General features: G+C 41.6%; 2 protein-coding genes across 2 annotated transcripts; both read right to left on the bottom strand.

Annotated features, from left to right (window-relative positions):
• Positions 1-587: 587 nt before the first annotated feature.
• drd5a (dopamine receptor D5a) lies at positions 588-5379 on the bottom strand. Its single transcript, XM_044122798.1, has one exon. It carries the CDS (start codon positions 4967-4969, stop codon positions 3587-3589), a length of 1383 nt encoding a protein of 460 aa, XP_043978733.1. The 5' UTR covers positions 4970-5379; the 3' UTR covers positions 588-3586.
• Positions 5380-7897: 2518 nt separating this feature from the next.
• otop1 (otopetrin 1) lies at positions 7898-17915 on the bottom strand. The gene is made up of 6 exons (XM_044122792.1): positions 17247-17915; positions 16214-16350; positions 15599-15657; positions 15239-15366; positions 10637-11541; positions 7898-9237 (listed from the first exon to the last, which is right to left on the bottom strand). Exons 1-6 carry the CDS (start codon positions 17596-17598, stop codon positions 9067-9069), a joined length of 1752 nt encoding a protein of 583 aa, XP_043978727.1. The 5' UTR covers positions 17599-17915; the 3' UTR covers positions 7898-9066.
• Positions 17916-18101: the final 186 nt, after the last annotated feature.

The following is an 18101-nucleotide window of genomic DNA, read 5'->3' as shown; positions in this document are numbered from 1 at the left end:
AGGAAATACCACTGGAATATGAAATTTGAAATATAAAATTTTACAGAACACATTGACCATATATGTATGTATTTACAGCTATGGAAAAAAACTAAGAGCCCACCGCATTGAAAACCTGGTTTTTCCACCAAATATTGATTCCTGAACTCTTCCTGAGTTAAAACATCAGTGTTGTTGTTTCTAAATTAATATGAACTTGTTTTCTTTTCATTATTTGCATCTTTTTCATTATTTTGACCAATTCTCATTTTCTGCAAATAAATGCTAAAGTTTTGCTTGGAATTTCAGAGACATGTTGTCAGTAGTTCATAGAATAAAAGAACAGTGTTCATTTTACACAAACTTAAACAGTAAAATCAGAGAAACTGATCATTTTAAGTGATCTCTTAACTTTTTTCAGAGTTTTATAAATAAGCCAATAGTCTTGTCTTTATGAAAACAATACTTCAGGAAGATACTCATGCGCTGTACTCCACTCTGAATGACAACCTTTTATTTTATTAGACAAATTATGACACACTTCACCATTGAAAAGGACAATAAATACATTCAGATCAGGTCATCAGGATGTGGATGTGATATCCAGCTGTGCTGTCCGACTGGTTTCAAGTAATGTCTGGGAGACTATTATTATTATTATTATTATTATTATTATTATTATTATTATTATTATTATTATTATTATTATTATTATTTCTTTTTCTTCTCGTCTTTGAGTCTGGTCAGACAGAGATAGGTCTGGCCCACACAGCTGAAGCGTTACACAAGTTTTGGCCACTGTGTGAAATTAAACATCATAGAAAATAACTCTAACAATAGCAACGTGTTATTTTAAGATGTGAGTTAGAGATTCCAGCACACGCAGGCTTCCTCTGTGTATCCGTCACGTTAGATTTTTCTATTTAAAAGCCTGTGGCAGCTCAGATTCAAGTGTCCAACATGTCCTGAGCGCATGTGCTAAAAAGAGAGTCACCTGGGAGGTTGGTGTGGCGACACGCTTCAATAATGCATTTTGGCATCACGTAACTTAAACTCTACAGGACACATTCCTTTCATGTCTCAAATCTCTTTGTTCGCCAGGCTGTAAGGCGCTAAATTGACTGCATTGGACTGTTTTAGTCACACTGTCTTGTAAGGCTTCCCTCAGTTTTCACGCTCAATGGAAAGGTGGGCACTGGGTACGCTTGATGGTTAGTAAAGAGGCAGGAAGTCCCCTTTGTGAATCCTCGGAGTAGACATTATAGACACTGGCGCACCGAGTAAAGCCTTTTAGTCAGCAACAGTTTCAGCAACAATGGACCGTTGAACGAAGAAACACGGACTTTAATTGTCAAGTAAATAAACATCTACACGTCACGTTTTTTTGTTGTTGTTGTTTTCAGAACAGGACAACATCATCACGTTTTAGATATGATGTAAAGCCATTGCAGGGTGGTCGATCGTGTCTACGAGAAGGTCATCAGACCCCACCATCGGCCCAGCCATGGTGCTCAATAGCTCATGGTACCCCTGTGTTGTGCCCCACTCCAATGGAGAGGGGCTTCTGGGAAAATTAACGATGATGGAAGCATCAGAGCCGGCCCAAGGCAGGAAATGCAGGAGCTTAGCTGCCACTCCAGTCGGCCTCAGGGCTCCTAATAACACTTAGGATCATAGGGCAAGTTGACAGATGTGGAGCTATAAAAAGAAAAAATCTACACTGCCGTACTTTTTTTTGTCCCTCGCAAAAGTTTACATTCCTCTTGAATCTTTCCAGATTTCTTAACATCAAAATCACCAGCATCAATGTCATTTATTGGGATTTTATTTGAAAGACCACTACAAAGTATGAAATGGTTGGGAAATGTTGCACGGTTATACTTTTTGTATGTCATTGTAATTCTAAAATGTTTAGACATGTGGATTTGTATTCAGGCCCCTCGAGGCAATACTGTGTGTGTCCACCGTTAGCTACCATCACACCACCATGTTTGTTTCTCTATCGATGGACATTTTTGCAGATACTTCTTAGAATAGAAAAGTAGCTGAAGCTCAGTCAGATTGCATGGCAAGCATCAGTGAACATAAATTGTCAGGTCTTATTTTCTGAATTGGATTTCGGTGTGAGATTTGAGCTCTGATCACTCAAAAGCATAAACACACTTTCATCTGAACCATTCTTCTGGTCGTCTGTTGAAGGTCACTGTCTTGCTGAAAGGCAAGCCTCCTCCCCAGTTTCATCTCTTTTACAGAGTTTTTTTTGTTTGTTTTTTTAGGATTGCCCTATTTGTGTGTCGAATCCCTCCCCTGAGCTGTTGTTCTCTGAAGCTCCTCCAAAGTTGCCACAGTCCTGTAGGATGCTTCTCTGATCTATGCTTTCCTTTCCCAACTTGTGAGTTTAGGTTTGCCGTCAGATATTTTAATATCTCACTTTTGCCCTCATTCCCGCAAAAGAAAATTAGCTTTCACACCTACTGGTAAAAACAGGGTGTTTTTTTTTTTTTACTTGTAGAAATTTATTATACATGAATTTTGTTTTATCATGACTTGGAGAAATGTGCTTTTATTGAGACAACAAAGGTCAGTTGAGTGATTTTAAATGATTAGACCATAGTTTTCAGCCAAGTAACAAAGAGATTAAACAAGTTAGCCTTTCCTATAACACTTATCTTTAGAAGGACCGGCTCATCACCTGTACATGTCCAGAACACACACTGCACGCTTTTTATTTAGGTGTACTGGTGTTTTGGTGGGTTTGCAGCCCTGTGATGCATTTTCCATTTTCAGATTAAGATCTAAGATGTTCAAAGCTTGCCATTCAGTTTTATAACATAACACTGAGCTTCTCTACTGTTTAAATCAGGTATAAATCAGCTTTATACCTGATTTGACAGCTGTGTTTATTAGTCTTTGTGAAAACTGGGACTTTTACCAAGATTGAATTACAGAAAGGTGGATTCTCTTAACTATTTGGGTGATGTCTGGTGGATTTTTTTTTTGCTTTTAAATATTTTTGTCTTGGTCGATCACATAAAATACCAATTAAATTTGTCTCTAATGTGACAAGATGTAAAAAAAAAAAAAGTTCAAGGGTCGGGAGTGCTTCTGCAAGGCACTGTAGTTACTTTGACCAGACTGCCTGAGCACAATTGTTCCACAGTGTGTTTGCCCAGTGTAAATACCTTGTTTTTTTTACCTTTATAATGAATTAATTCAAACAGTTTGAAGGTTCATAAATTTGTGTTCCCATAAATCTCTATGAATATTTTGAATCTGAGGCTGTCCTTTGATTCTTTTGGCCCAGCTCTGATTATTTACCCTCTAGCTGATAAAAATCTGAAATATCAATTTAAGGATTTGTTTGTTTGTTTGTTTGCTTGTCTGTTTTGGCTGACTATTTTTATTTCTGCATTTAAACCAAGATGTTCAAATGTGGAATTTAAATAATGACCGAGCATGGGCAATGTAACATCGTGGCGCTTTAGTTGCTGATGGATGTTAAATTTAATCAGAAGTGGACCTCCGAATCAAATTCTGCCCAGGGCCCCGTATAACTTTGGGCCGGCTCTGAGAATCACCAACACACCCAGTGACGCACCGTGTGGAGTCAGTGTAATCCGTTTGGGGTGAAAGGTGACAACCTGTCCAGACTGATGTCCGCTTCGCAGTCCTCCAGGTCGCAAACGGAGTCTGTGGCGTTGTCGTTGTTGTGAGAAAACTGGGAGATCCTGTCGAACGTCTCTTCGTGCTCCATACATTCGACCACATTGGGGATCATGTTGACGTACGCGTTGGCGATCTCCTTGTGGATGATCGTGTCCTGGTTGTAAGAGACCAGCTCGTTGCTGATGTTCACCGTCTCCACGGGTGTGTTGGAGCAGAAGTGGCGACAGCCCAGGAGGCTGGCGAAGGCCTTCCTGAACTCGTTGTTGAAGGCGTAGATGATTGGGTTGAGGGATGAGTTGGCCCAACCGAACCACACGAAGACGTCAAAGGTCGTCTCGCTGACGCACGGCAAGCCCGCGTCTCGGTCCGCAGCCGGCTTGTTGCAGAACGGGACCATGCAGTTCAACACGAAAAAGGGCAACCAGCAGCACACGAAGACGCCCATGATCACCGAAAGAGTTTTAAACACTTTGGTTTCCCGTTTGATTGAAGTTTTCAGCGTGTTGTGGTGTTGGCACTCTATCCTGTTGCTTCGGCAGCTTTGCGCGTGCTCCGCCGCCCTCTCCAGGGACGCTATCCTTCTGATCTGGATCTGAGCAATCCGATAAATCCTGGTGTATGTTACAATCATGATCGCCACGGGAATATAGAAACTTATGAGCGAGGAGGAGATTGCGTATTCGCGGCTCAGACTGGAATCGCAGTTTTCCTCCAGTTGCCGACTCGCGGAGGAGTTGTGCGCTCCGGCCAACCCGTCGGCGGTGGCTTTGTGCCAGTTCAGTTGGACCGGTATGAATGAAATCAGCACGGACAGTGTCCAGGTGATGCTGATCATGACAAAGGCGACCCGCTGGGTCATTTTCCTCTCGTATCGAAAGGGACTGGAGATGGCCCAGTACCGATCCACGCTGATGATGCAGAGGTTGAGGATGGACGCGGTGGAACACATGATGTCGAAGGCGACCCAGACGTTGCAAAAAGTGCCAAACGGCCAGTACCCGGCCACCTCTGCCACAGCTTTCCAGGGCATCACCAGCACGGCCACGAATAAATCCGACAGAGCCAGGGACACTATGAAGATGTTGGTGACTTTGGTCCGCAGGTGGCGAAAGCGCAGCACCGCGGAGCACACCAGGATGTTCCCCAGCAGAGTCCAAAGGATGAGCAAGGACAGCAGGCAGCCGGTCACCGTGCGTGCCACCACGTCCTTCCCGCCGTCGTTTGTCGCCTCCGTTTCAGTGCTGTTCCACATGACCTCTCCGAGGGGCGCCGGCACGGAATCGATCCCCTGCACCGAAGAGAGATACCTGGCCGGGTTCTCCATTTCCTCCCCCTCCACCTCTTCTCTTCAAGTAAAACTGCAGTCCGTATCTCCGTGCGGGCGGGCGGGCTCAGCTTTCAGCCAGTCGCCGGACTGTCCGCGATGACCCGCTGGGCAGCCACCTTGATGCGCAGCGCAGAATAGAGGGAAAGCAAGAGCAGGGAGCTTTGGAATTAAACCGAACGACGCACACGGCGCGCTGAAGGACCCAAAAGCGGCGAGCAGGGGGGGAAGCATATTGGGGAAAAACCCGGTCGCTCCGGTCGTGTGACCGGGCTGCCTCTGGATCAGTCAGTCCAAGATATTCTGAGCACCGTGAGGACGAGACGGGAGTCCCTCCAGCTTTACTCTCACACACATCGACGCACGCTCACACGAACGTCTAACCAGGTCTTGGCGCATGCACCATTACGCCTTCTTTGTGCGTGGCGTCAACGCACAATTGCGCACTGGGGACCAACGAGACCTCTCGTTGGGACACTCCAAAGTGCGTAATTAAAGGCTTCACAATAAAAGAAGAAGAAGAAGAAAAAAAAAACGATTTTCTTTTTTTTCTTCTTGTGGATATTCTGTGCCTGCTTTAGCCTATATTTAACGCCATGCAGTGAACGAAAAATAAATAAGATAGAGAAGCAGCGACGCGTTCCACGTAAGACCATCTAAGACTTTGCGAAAGTATTCACACCCCTCAACTTTCTCATGCTTTAAATACTCAACAAACAACAAAATCCAACACACGTTATTTTAATCAGATGCGACAAAACAACATAAAGCGGTGCTGCAAAGCGGGGCGCTCATTTGCATCCAGCTCTGCTACACCTATATCAAATCCAGTCCACGTGAGTAGTAATCAGAATCACCCTGTGTGGGTTTAAAATCCAAGTGAAACTTCAGACCTTAGATATTTGTTGGGCAACATTAGTAAGCAAAATACACCGTAGACTAAGAATCGCGTCAAACATGTCGAGGGATGAACGGTGTCACATGTCGAGGGATGAACGGTGTCACAAGCGTTAGACGTTTCAACAAAGCTCTGCTGGAAAGAGTATGCCACGACTGCGAACCCACCAAGGCATGACTTGACAGGCAGGTCAAGGAGAAGACTCTGGCGCAGAGATCCGAAACTCAGGTGGGAGGAATCTGTCTGTCAGAAGAACTTTCCCACAAGCCCCACAGAGAACACAGCAAATACACACGCGCTGGTAATGTGAGACCAAAATGTAACTTCTTTTTTTCTTCTTCTTTTTTTGGCCAACATGCAAAACAACAAGAAGTCTGGGGGAGAAACAAATGACGCACAGCAAACCATTCCCAGGCTGAAACCAATTTTTATTTGTAATAATAATAATAATAATAATAATAATAATAATAATAATAATAATAATAATAATAATAATAATAATAATAATAATAAAAACATGTATCCTTATCGAGAAAATGTGGAAAAGGGTCAAATGATTCGAACAGGCGCTGTACTCAAACACTGTCAACTTGCCTGACAGTTCGCTGAACAACCAACACAGACTCTGTCCGTGGTGCTGAACCGCAGGCAGCCCGCAGCAAAGACGATCAGGATATATATATATATATATATATATATATATATATATATATATATATATATATATATATATATATATATATATATATATATATATATGGGCTGCCATTTTGACACTTCAGTGTGCTGGAACATATTTCTCGGACTTTTCCTGATCCCAGGTGCTTGTTTATCCCCCTCTAACAATCCCTGACTGGAGGTCAAAGCTCACCCTCTTCAGGGACTTTTCTTTTCAAAGCCGGTGAGTCACACACTCGCACTCATCGGGCTTGGAGAGCGAGGATCGCCGCCTCGCCGCGTGTCAGTGCAGCGGCAACATCCGCACGGCTTCCGCCTCTGAAACGTCACGGTTATTTTTAGACGTGTCTGCGTGCCTGTCAAATCGTTCAGACACTATGCTGGAATAATCCCCTTGACGCCCGGTGCCAAATTCTCTCGGAGTAGCCTGACCCATAATCTGCGGGGATCAGGCCACGCCAGGAGGCAAAACGGTAACACGACGTCCCATCCAGCATTTAGGATACCTCTGCACTTCGCAAACGTCACAGGAGCATTATGCGTACATTCAAGTTTGTTTTTGCAAAAGCTGCAATGGACTGATTTCCTTTTCAAACAAACGAAAAAAAAATGTACAGAATATCCCAATTTAAAAAGTCAACATGAAAAGAGGAACGTCTGTTTTGAGTTTCTTTTTGCTCTTTGGACGTCGCTTAAAACTAGATTTGTGTTTGTCAAAGATTTTATCGGCTCCCCCCACACAAGCGTTTAGTGAAAAGCACACGCTTGAGAAATAAAGCCGTTGTCTTCAAACCAGTCTGGCTCCACCCAGTGGTGTGAATGGGTGCTGCAGCCGGACGCACATCTCACTGACTCACTAACAAACCCTTGTCTGATGGAAAAAGTCCGTTAACGGATTTCAATTCCAACACGATGATGTTCTCTAAACTAAACCCATCTATTGCAGCTATTGTATGCCCGTGCGTGTTAGAAGATGAACTTCCACCAGTGTTTGCAGTCTCTAACAATTTTTCTTCAATGATTTCCCTGTGATCCGGTTCATCCGTCTTGTCACCAACTCTTGCCAACTTCCCTGTCACTGCTGAAGAAAAGCATCCCCACAGCATAAAGCTGTTACCACCACGTTTCACTGTGTCCACGGTGCGTTCAGGGTGATGAGGAGAGTTAGCTTCTGTCACACACAGCTTTTTGATTGTACAAGCGGAGTCATGACACTCATTATTTTCTCCCACTTCACAATCATGCTATACTTGTTATTTAAAACAATGAACCTAGGTTTGTGGTCGCAAAGTGAAGTGGAAAGGTTCAAGTAGCATTGTATGACAATAATAAAAAGGAAAATATGATAAGTCTTAAGTTTGAAAAAGAAATTTTTTTTATTGTATGCACAGAATATGTACATATATATTGATGTAATCTCTTAAAAGCACAATTTAATCAAATAGGCGAACAATATCACAGCAGCTGAGAGATTTTGATCAGAGTAGCAGTATATACAGGACTACAGTAATATGAGAGATGAATTTTTTTGTTTTTGTTTATTGTATTTTTGTGCTTGTTTGTTTCCCACAACTTGGCACATAGAAAACCCGAAAGGATAGCACCAGACTGAGAACTCAATCGGACACCTGAATAAAACCTTCAGCAAAATTTCATAGTAACGTCTTTAGTGCAAAGTTTTGTCCCAGGCTGTGATTGTTTTTATTGCATTTCCATTAGTGACAGCACTCGTCTGTGGTGGCTGGTGATGGCAGTAACAATATTTTCTGGTACAAAATTAAGGAAGTCTCTATCCTGACACGTGAGTTCATTGTGAATTTTATCTGGCTCACAAAGGGAAACGTTTTAGTGTAATAATTTGAGACGCATGTTCCAATCAGATGAACAGATTATAGATTCAGAGCGTACAACGACTGCTGGCTGAGAGACGGACGAGCTGAGAACTAATATCCAACTAGTAACAAAATGCAAAACATTTAGTGATAAGATTGTAAATGCAAACTTGTAATTCTACTATGCATTCTGTCTTACTACTCAGTCTAAACTTTAAACATGGATAAGTGAGAACGTCATCCATTTACATTGTATACAGTGGCTGCACTGTTAACTTTTGGATATTGTGACTCGGTCAGTATTCTACAATCTGTATTTACTCACGATTATGAGAATATATAATGTGCATTTCAGATTAAGCACTGTTCTACAATGGATTGTACCCCAGTGGAAACAATTATCAGAACAGATTATAAAGTACTAAAGAGTCCCTATAAATGTAGCAAAATAACTATATTCTCCCCATAAATATATATAAAACACTTTCTGTTATTCTTCAAGGAGTACAGGCTCTATGGTTTGTCTCTCCAAAGTTTAGTTTTGCCTTCAAGTCTGCAGCAGAAGTGACCCTGACGGCCTCCTGAACAGTTGACCTGCGCTGCGGCGCAACGGCTGGGAACTGGCTGCTGGTTGCTGGCGAGGGTTCCGGCGGCGCATCATTGTCGGGCAGCGTTCGCCGGATCGTCGGTCAGACTCGGCGAAACACCTCGAACAGGGAGGCCACGGAGTGCATGCGGTAGAAGAGGGTGAGAGGAATGGCAAAATTGAGAATAGTGGTCCACCTGCTGAAGCCGAACGTCTCCTCTTCCAGGCCGTTGTCGTACTGCGGCCTGCAGCCGAAGGCGGGGAGGATCCACAGCTGAAAGGAGAAAAGGTGTGGTTTTTAAAAACAAATACAAATAAAAAATTAAACAAGGGGACTCACTGTTGCAGGAATGATACTTTACGTTCATTATTACCGGAGTCATATGTCCGTCCGGTTGAATAGAAACCCTTTCACATTTTGCCATTAGAGCTTCAAATTTCAATGTTTCAATATTTCGTTAGCAGAAACACAAAGGAGTTTTTCATTGGAAAGTAGAAGAAAGTGACAGATCACTTTCAAAGTTTAAAACAAATAAAACTAAATCAATGTTGGCTGTGCACACGCACTCAGCCCCCTTTACTTTGATACTCCTAAATAAAATCCAGTACAACCCCTTGGTTTCTATCCAAAACTCAGGTGGGACGTTCTGTCGCTATTAGCTGTGCACACACACATACACACACACACACACACACACACACACAAAAAATTGTTGGAAGAAAGCCACAAGAAATCTTGTTTGCAGTTTGCCACAAGCCACATAGAGGATACAGAAAAATCAGCACTAGACGGCAGCCCAAACAAAATGGTAGTGGCAGCATCATAATCTGGGGTTGCTATTCCTCAGTGGAGGAAGAGCAGTTGGACAGAGTTGAAGGGAAAATGGACAGAGTGAACAACAAGAAAATCCCGTAGTGGTCCCGCAAAACTTGGTTTGTCTTCCAACCGAACAAAAACTTAAATGTACAGACATAAATGGTTGGATCAAAGCACAAACCTAAATCCCACTGAAAATCTTTGGCACAGCTTTAAAGTATTAAGTTCACAGATGCTTTCTATCCAGTCTAACTTAGATTGATCTATTTGTGAGAAAAAAAATAAATTATGGGAAAACATCTCTGCCACATCTGCAAAGCTGTTAGAGACATTTTCCAAGACAACAACAGCTATGATTGGTAAGCCAATCATAGCTGTGGACTCAGGAGACAAAATATACAATACTCGTTTCAAAGTTGTTTGTAAAAAACCCCCCAAAAAAACGTGAATTTAGTGTATACTTTTTCATCCATTTCACATATGAAATGCATTGTTTGTGGTTGTAGCATGACAGAATGTGAAAAAATTTGCTTTGTGAGCACCTTTGAGAAGTATGAAACTCAAATAGTTGCATTCTTCACCAGAGCGTTAGTTACTCTGGAGGGAATGCTACGTGCACATAATATCTGGTATAAATTTAGGATTCTCCAGTTGCAAGGTTTCTAAAAGTTTGTTTTTTAAGTATGAGACTGAACCAAGACAGTAATAGGCAACACAATATTTGTTTTAAATGGAGGAAGACAGTCATGTAGTATGAAAACACTAGATCCTTAATTCATTGCACAAAGACACAAATTTTACAAGCTAGGTTTTGAATCCTGTTTACAAGGTTTTGACGGTGTGTAGAAAAACTTACCGAAATGTTGCACAGTAACAGTAAAACAGCAATGTTCTTCAGGACGAGCCTCTTTATATTTAAGGGTTCCACAACGTGAGTGTCAACGGCCAGCGTCACACTCGACTGCTTCCGCTGAGATCCGTACACCTGTCCGTTCTCCTCCTGCTCGTTCTCCATGGAACCGGATCCCCCACCTGGAGACTCGTATGCCTGGTTGTCAATCCCGTTTAAGGGAGGCAGAGACGAAGTCACCGAGAAAACCTCCGGATTGGTGGGCAGCTCCGGGTCGGCCCTCTCTACACTCTCCTGCTGGCGATAAAGGGACTCGATGATGAAGAGGTTCTGGATGTACTTCTCCAGAACAACTAGGAGGGAGTAGATTAGGTTGGTCCAGCGGTAAGGAGGGTCACTCTTGCTGCTCAGCACTGACACGATGCTGCACCAGGACATGAACCAGGAGCCCAGGGCCGACCCGAACAGCAGCTCCGTGTCCAGCTGTCTCGAAGGGTTCTTTGATGCGTCAAGAGGCATGTGGTTTGCGCGGTAGATGAGCAAACCCAGAGCGCCGGCAGAACACATGACCACCATCATGATGATGCCGTAAATGTAGAACATAGAAATGGTTGACTGGTGAACTTCCAGGGGGCCCTGTAACCGTGTAATGTAGACCACCAGTATTCCTATAGTGCTGGCCAGTGCCAGGAGACCTAGAATGGGGCCCAAAGTCAAGCCCTGTGTTTTGGTGACCAGACTTTTTCTGTTTGAGGACATGTCAATGGTGCGTCCGATGTTTTTCCACATGACGAAAAGCAGCGCGGAGACAAAAATGTGGTACTCGATGTTGAAGGGGAAGAGGTACGTGAAGCTCTGGAAGAACAGGGAGCATGTGCTTGTTGTGCAGTTGCACTCCAGCGCCGGCTCCCCTGGAAAACAGGTAAAACAAGAATGCGTACAAAGACATGAGAGACAAATTGTGAGTAACACAACAAAAAAATCATTGTTATGCCAACCATTATTAAAACACACCCATCTATTGAGACGTAACAATGGAAGAAACTAAAAGGCTTAAAAAGTGTCTGCAGTACTGTTAGTTTAGTGAAGGGCAGAAAGAGTCTGTAAACAGACGACAATGACGTGATGAAATCTAAAACAAAGGAGACTTGTTCAATAAAATAACAATAAGTGTGCAGGAGTAATTAAGTAATATCACCACACTTACCATAACATTGCAATATTAACCAGATGGATGCAGAGAAACACATCTGAACAGAATTTTTGTAATTAAATAAGATCCCAACAAATCTTAATATATTTAGGCCTAAATATGATATTGGGTTAACTAACATGCAGCAATTGTTGCAATTTTGATGTGCAGATTAGATGTTTTAGTTCAAAACATCTTACAACATACAGTCTCATTTACGGAGACACAAACACTGGTCTCTAAAAGCAACTCTAATGTAAGAGATATTAAGAATATGTGAGGCGGTTATTTGCACAACGCAAATGTCCAAAGAGTTCAAAATGCCTAACACTAACATAATAGTAATACTAGACATAATATTTAATCCAATTCAGTTTATTTATTCATAGCACATCTTCACAAGGAAAAAAGTCAATTCAATCTAATCATAGATTAGATTCATTCAATCCTACTTATGAAGCAATGCAGTAAAGTTGACTGTAGTTGGTGCATTTTTTATTTTTTTTTAATAATCAGTTTGGTTTGAATTAGTTAAATGCTTCTTGGGAATTCAGTGAAATTAAATATATCATCTGTTGCTTTGCGCGTGTAGTTGCACATGTTTACGATCCAGCAGCACTGTATTTTATCTGAGAATTTTCAGTCTATCAGTTTATTCGCTCAGTTTAACAAACGTCATCCTTAAGTCACAAAATCACATATCTGTCATTTCTAATGGCGTTAAACAAAGGGCCGTTTGCCCTCCCATTCTTTCTGCTGTATATTTGGTGCCCTGCTATGCGTCGTCTTACCCTACACTGTCAGGCGAAAATAAGTGAGAAGTATGCTGCTGTTGAGTATTGTAAAGGTAATGTCCAATAAAAAAATATTTATGTAATATACACATGTAAATAAGAGAAAATGCTCAATATAGAGAGAGTTGGGATTATATATAATCTGCAGGCAATCATCACGCATTTTAAAATAACTGAGATAGCCACAATTTATATTTCCATTTTTCTTGCTAATGCTTTGTCCACTCTTTTTTAGACAATTATCATTTCTAACACACTGTGACTTTCTTGGTGTTTTCACCACAGCTACTGTGAATGTTACATCTTCATTGTCATTTTTGTCATTTAATTGATAACTCCAAGCAGAGATTGTTACTAATTCCTAGTGAAATATTGGTGGAAAAATACTTCAAGTTAACGTTGTAAATGACTGAAAATGCTTTATTAAAGCTATTTTGGGATGATTAAGTGATACTGGAGCAAAATTAAACTAATTTGTAACATCTTCAAACGTGTGATGTTTTCCATCATACTTACACGACAGGGACATTATTAAACCCAATAAGAGTTCATTTCTGTCATCCTGGGTCCCCCAGGCCAGCAGGGATTCCTAACTGGTTCCAAAGTTTGCTTTGGAACCAGTTCTTGTAAAGAATAGCAAGAACATTAAAATATTAGATCAGTTTTTAATGATTTCTTTTTCCGAACTAAACTAGTGCGTAATCGGCATTATTTCAGCAGGCTTCAACTTGCCAACATTTCCATTCACTGTTTTAGTAAATCCTTCTCAGCAGCAGCGATGTTTATAATAAACAAACACAAACGGATCAAACACTGGATTAGCTCCACCTCCAGCAACAAGACAAAACGTGATTACACAAGAATTAGTATTCTTATGAAGTCGTGTAATGTGTGTATTCAAATGAACAAATTAGTACATGTTAAGTCAGGGTTTTATGCTGCAAAACAACTTATAAAATTACATATTTACATAGACAGTGTGAAAAGACGTTTTCCTCTTCGACATTAAATCAGTTTTTTTGATATTTTAGATTAGTCAGGATGAGCAAAATTATTGCAAAATGACAGAATAATAACGTCAGAGGCATTTTTAGAGGATTTCTTTCCTCTAATTTCAGAAGATACCTTTTCATCTTTCTTTAAGCAGTTTAAAAAATAGTTCAGATGAAATGGCCTCATAAAGTTCTGATTCGAGTTAAGTAGTACATTGGCGCACGACCTCCTGCAAAAATACGACCTCCTGCGTCCTTTTGTAGGAGGTTGTAAAAATCTGAAGACCTTTCTTTTTATGAGTCATTTGATGAAGCAAACTGTAAGACTTTTGGCCATAATGAGCATCAATGCATTTGGAGGAAAAGAGGAAGCTTGGCAATCTCTGAACTTCATCCCAAATGTGGAGCATGGAGGTGGCAGCATTATGTTGTGGGGCTCTTGCTGAAGGGGAAATTTGATCCCTTCATAAAATAGATGGCATCAAAAGCATGATGTGGAAATATTGTGGTAACATTTCAAGGCATCACTCAACGTTTTGGAGCGATCGCCACAAAGCTCTCGTCTCACTACCAAAATATTTGACCAAAGCTGTACAATTTAATCTTAATAATGCTAAGAAATGCATGTCAACTTTATTTTTCTAACTTTCTCTTGTTTCCCCCAACTTTCTGACTTCACATTACTTTATATATATATATATATATATATATATATATATATATATAAATATATATATATATATATATATATATATATATATATATATATATATATATATATATATATATATATATATATATATATATATATATATATATGTATATATTGCAAGTCTTTTCAATTTCAACAAGTATTTTTTTATATGCCATTTTTCAACTTTTCTCTGGAGCTGAACTCATTCTTAGGTACATAATATTAAGTAATTTTCCTAACAGCAATGAAACTAAGTTCTTCACCTGGTCTGTTTTTGTTGCTTTTCCGTGTTCAGTCACAGCAGGTAATATTTTACTCATTTGAAATTTCCCCCGTCACCTGAACGCACCTGCAGTTGAATGTATGTTTTATACTTACCCACTGCGTGTAAAGCCCACTGTGGTTATTGGTTGCCCCCAGGGGCACACCTTAACAAAACCCTGCCGTGTGCCCCAACCCCCCCCCCACCCCCCACCCCCCTGGAGGTGGAGCTGCACCTTTTAATTAAAAGGGGAACAGTCAGGGTGCAACCACCCTCACAGCCAGCCGGATATGAGGAGGAGCAACTGAACCCCCCAACCCCAGGCTTAGATGTATCAGTTACTGTAATTGCAGCACCCTTGGGACTAAGCAGCCTTGGGATAAAGATGTCTAGGGTCAAGCGGGGGGGTTGCCAAAGTCGGCAGCAGTGGCTGAAGTGTGCGGAAAGGGCCAGGAAGGGGGCAGCCAGGACCGGCAAATCTGTGCTCCACTGTGAAACCTAATAGAGAGATGTTCGACACAAACAAGACCTACTGGGAGGCTAAGCTTCCCTCCCTTCCCCTCTCAGACCCTCCTCTCTTTTAGTTTTCTTTCATCCATTGAAGCGAGCTCTCGAGTGGACAAGTGGACTTTTCTTCTGAGGTACAAGGCAGCAATCAACCCACTGGCCCTTACTTTTGGTGATATTTTGAAATTCCAGGCCGGAGGTTCTGAAGTGGTTTTTCATAAAATCCTCGGTCTCCGACATCACGCCGTTGCACCACAGGAGGAGGTTGGTGAAAACCGCGTGAATCACTCCAAACCTGAGTAGACAATAATGTCATAATCATCTAACACTGTGTGGAAATAGTTGGTGTCTTACACTGCAAGGTTGAGTAACTATTCTTTTTTTTTTTTTTTTTTTACTTCTGATCCTTAAAAAGAGAAATAAAAATGTCTTTTTAGATACATGGTACACAAAGTCTGAAAGGTGGGATGTGATTTTCCATTCTTTTAACACGACTCTCAAATAATAAAACACTAGAGTTCAAATACCTTTCAAATGTCTCAAAGCTCTTGATCACATCCTTGATGTGAAACCAGAGAAAATGGACCTAAAAAGAGAGAAGAAGAAAAAAACTAAACAAAAGTAAAACATCTTGAAAGGCTTGTAAAAACAAAATCAAATTCAGTTCACAGTTCCAGCATTTGGCACAAATACCACTGTTATATGTTCGAAAATAATTACTAATCTTAAATTGAGTGTTTAAGTCTCTTTAAAGCACAGAGCTGTGGTGTGCTGCGGTGGTGCAGGGGCAAAGCACAATCCACATATTGAGGCCTTAGTCCTGGTCGCAGGTTCAACTCCCGGCCTGGCGACATTTGCATGTCTTGCCCCTCTCTCATTACCTTCTTTCCTGTCAAACTGCTTTCAAATAAAGGCCACTAGAGCCAACAAAACCGTTAATAAAAAAAGAACACAGATTTGCTTTGCCATATGAGGTTACACTCAAATAACATGGAAAAGGAGAAGATTACAGTGTTTCTGCAACAAAGGGCAATTCTTTATCCAGGGCACTTTGGTGGCACGCAGATAATAAGGACCTAGCTGGTAAAATGCTGACAAAAGATTATCACGTCGCTAATATTAAAGCAGATTTGTAAACTTACCTGTGCTACGGTGTGAACTGCATGGATGACGGGATAGACTACATGCACCGCCGACAAGCACAGCCGATATCCGATGTAGTATCCGATTTTCAACGCGTCCATGATCAGTGAGAGGACAGCGAGAAGAGTTAAACCACCTACAAAAAAAAAAAAAAGAAAACAAATTCCACCATGTTTGTCATTTACAGTGACTTGGAAAAACAGCCATAAGCACGAAACGGTTCAGTGTCTCCTGGAAACTGATTTGACAGAAAGTAGCACATACTGTAATTATGATTTTTTTGTTTTTGTTTTGGTTTTGGTTCAAAGTGAGGCATGAAATTATATTATCTATGTTCGCCATGATGGTGTCATCATCATATTTCGCCATGGGGGACGGTGTGATCAAGGTTGAGATAAGAAAAAAAAGAGGAAAAGAAAAAAAAAAGAGTAGAATTTCTGTCCAATCTGACCACAGCATCCTCTTCCACATATCTGCTCTTATGACTTTTAATTTAACTGAGGGGTTTCTGGTCTTTACGACACTCAAGCAATTTTCGATAAAAAATTTCAAATACTGTTTACTATTAAAAATGTGACTTCTTGAGGTTGCCTAGGATCTTATTTAGAGGCTGTTGCAGTGAAAGTTAGCGAATATGTGGGAAACACTTTCCAGATTTTTGTTAGCAGTTGTAGCCTGACATCGATCTGTCACATAAAACCTCATTGAAACGCATTGAAATCTGTTATTGTAACCAGACAAAATGTGAAAAACGTTAAACGGGTGTGAATACTTCTTCAAGACAATGCACATCAGTTTTTAAACATAGAAACGGAGAGTATGTTTTTGTTCCTATGATGAAAAAAACACACACACATATATATATATATATATATATATATATATATATATATATATATATATATATATATATATATATATATATATATATATATATATATATATATATATATATATATAACCACAACTTTCTCTCCTGCACATCATCTAACGGGACGCTTTCTATGCATCTGATTGCCTCCTCTAGCTAACCTCTTATCCAGCACGTAGTGGCATTGACGTCCCTCTCGGTTCGCGTGTTCCTCTGGCTGTGCCGCACCAGGATGTACCACATCATCCAGAGCAGCTGCAGTATCATGAGGCTGGTGGTGAAGGACAGCAGGTCCTCCTCCTCAACGGAGGCGTCTTGTTGCGCGATGGCCAGCATCAGCGCCACCCCGACCAGCAGCAGGTTTATCCCATACTGACCGCTGAGCAGCTCCGCGTTCTTCCTCGGGTAGTCCCCCGACAGACTGAGCTTGAGCTTGGCGAAGACCTTCTTGTCCCGTATGGAGCCGGAGGATGATGAGGAAGAGGAGCTCTGGCTGTACTTGTTCAGGGACATGATGTTCAGGCCGCCGTGTCCCACCACCTGGGTTGATGTGCCAAAGCTGCAAGGGTGCGAGGAAAAAGTCAAAGTTTTTGTGCGCTATAAGTGCATCAGAGGGAGGCCGGGTGCGCTACGGGTTTCCACAGGGCGCTGACTCAGACGGATACAAAGAGTGCCAAGCATGAACTCTATCTTCGAGGTCCGGCTCAGTGGTTACGCACAAGCTCCAGTGTCCAGCCTCGTCCGGGATTGACTTGATAGATGCCAGTGTCGCCCCGTTGGCCTCACCCCGAAACACAAATATCTGCGCGTCTAATAAGCCCGCTCAGTCACATCGAATGAGGGTTTTAATTACATTCACAGGTGATCCCAGGGATCCGCCTCGTGGAAACACCCACGTTTCTAAGAAGCTGGTTGATCTCCCTGTGACACCCATTCCGACTATTTATTGTCTAAGAAAAGCTAAGACCTAAAGCTTAAAGTTCACCAACACAGCAGAAAAACACGTCTCACCCAAA

Source organism: Gambusia affinis, linkage group LG07 (assembly GCF_019740435.1).
Source record: "Gambusia affinis linkage group LG07, SWU_Gaff_1.0, whole genome shotgun sequence".
Taxonomy (NCBI): Eukaryota; Metazoa; Chordata; class Actinopteri; order Cyprinodontiformes; family Poeciliidae; genus Gambusia; species Gambusia affinis.
This window is presented reverse-complemented; position numbering and strand designations above follow the sequence as displayed.